This window comes from Penaeus monodon, chromosome 22, assembly GCF_015228065.2.
Source record: "Penaeus monodon isolate SGIC_2016 chromosome 22, NSTDA_Pmon_1, whole genome shotgun sequence".
Classification (NCBI taxonomy): domain Eukaryota; kingdom Metazoa; phylum Arthropoda; class Malacostraca; order Decapoda; family Penaeidae; genus Penaeus; species Penaeus monodon.
The window spans coordinates 8,071,570-8,072,449 of record NC_051407.1 but is presented as its reverse complement, the minus strand read 5'-3'; the positions used below and the strand labels follow the sequence as shown (position 1 = coordinate 8,072,449).

General features: G+C 45.6%; 1 protein-coding gene across 1 annotated transcript in view; it reads left to right on the top strand.

Moving 5' to 3' along the window:
• Positions 1–880, top strand: part of LOC119587312 — a 1,105-nt gene continuing 225 nt past the window's right edge. The window contains exons 1-2 of the mRNA XM_037936063.1: positions 1–12; positions 209–830. Coding sequence (XP_037791991.1) covers positions 1–12; positions 209–830 — 634 coding nt within the window. The remainder of the gene's footprint in view (positions 13–208; positions 831–880) is intronic.

Genomic DNA, 880 nt, shown 5'->3' with positions numbered 1-880 from the left:
ATGGAGCTTCTGGTGGGCATCTTTTTGAAAAATCAATAACTGGATCAATGCTCCAGTGTTAAAACGTGAACCCTAATATTATTTCATTATATAAGAGACACACATAAACACACAGCGTATGTATACTCACCATTCCCAATACCATCTGTTCGATTAGGTGGAAAACATTTCAAAAGTATGTTTTCATGGTCTTTTGTTATTCTTTCAGCTTTTGTTCTTTACAGTCATCTCAGCGTCTCAGGCAACGCCTCAAGGGTACAATCTCCCAACGCCATCAGGACCTGGAATAGTTCTTGGTGGATCCTCTTCCGGATTTATAAGTGGAAGTAGAAGAGCTTTTGCTTCTGGACACGGAAATGATGGTAGAGCATCTGTAGCAGGAGGATGTAAACAAGGAGAAGTTCTTCACGTGGATGGTACATGTGTCGTTCCAATCATAACAAGGAACATATTCCTTTACGATGCTCCCAAGCTAACACAACAAGCTGATGGTACATTTTCAAGCTTCCCTCCACCAAAAGTAGACCATAATATTATCTTTGTGCGCCTTCCTAAAGGAGACGTAGGTACCGAGCCCGTCATTGTTCCTCCTCCTAGGCAGGAGAACATCATTTATGTCCTCAGTCAAAGCGGTGGAGGTGTAGGCCGGCGAGTGATCGAGGTGACAGCTCCTCCTCCTTCTAACCCAGAGGTTTACTTCGTTACCTATGGAGAAGGCGAAAATCCAACTCTTCCTATTGGTGTTGATCTAGAGACTGCACTTAGCGCTGCCACTGAAGCTGGCGGTCTGGCCTTCGGAGGAGCCAGTGGAATTGGCGATGGATTTGACGGTAAAGCCGGAAGCTCGGGATCAGGAGGAAGCTCATTAAGCGGGAGCACC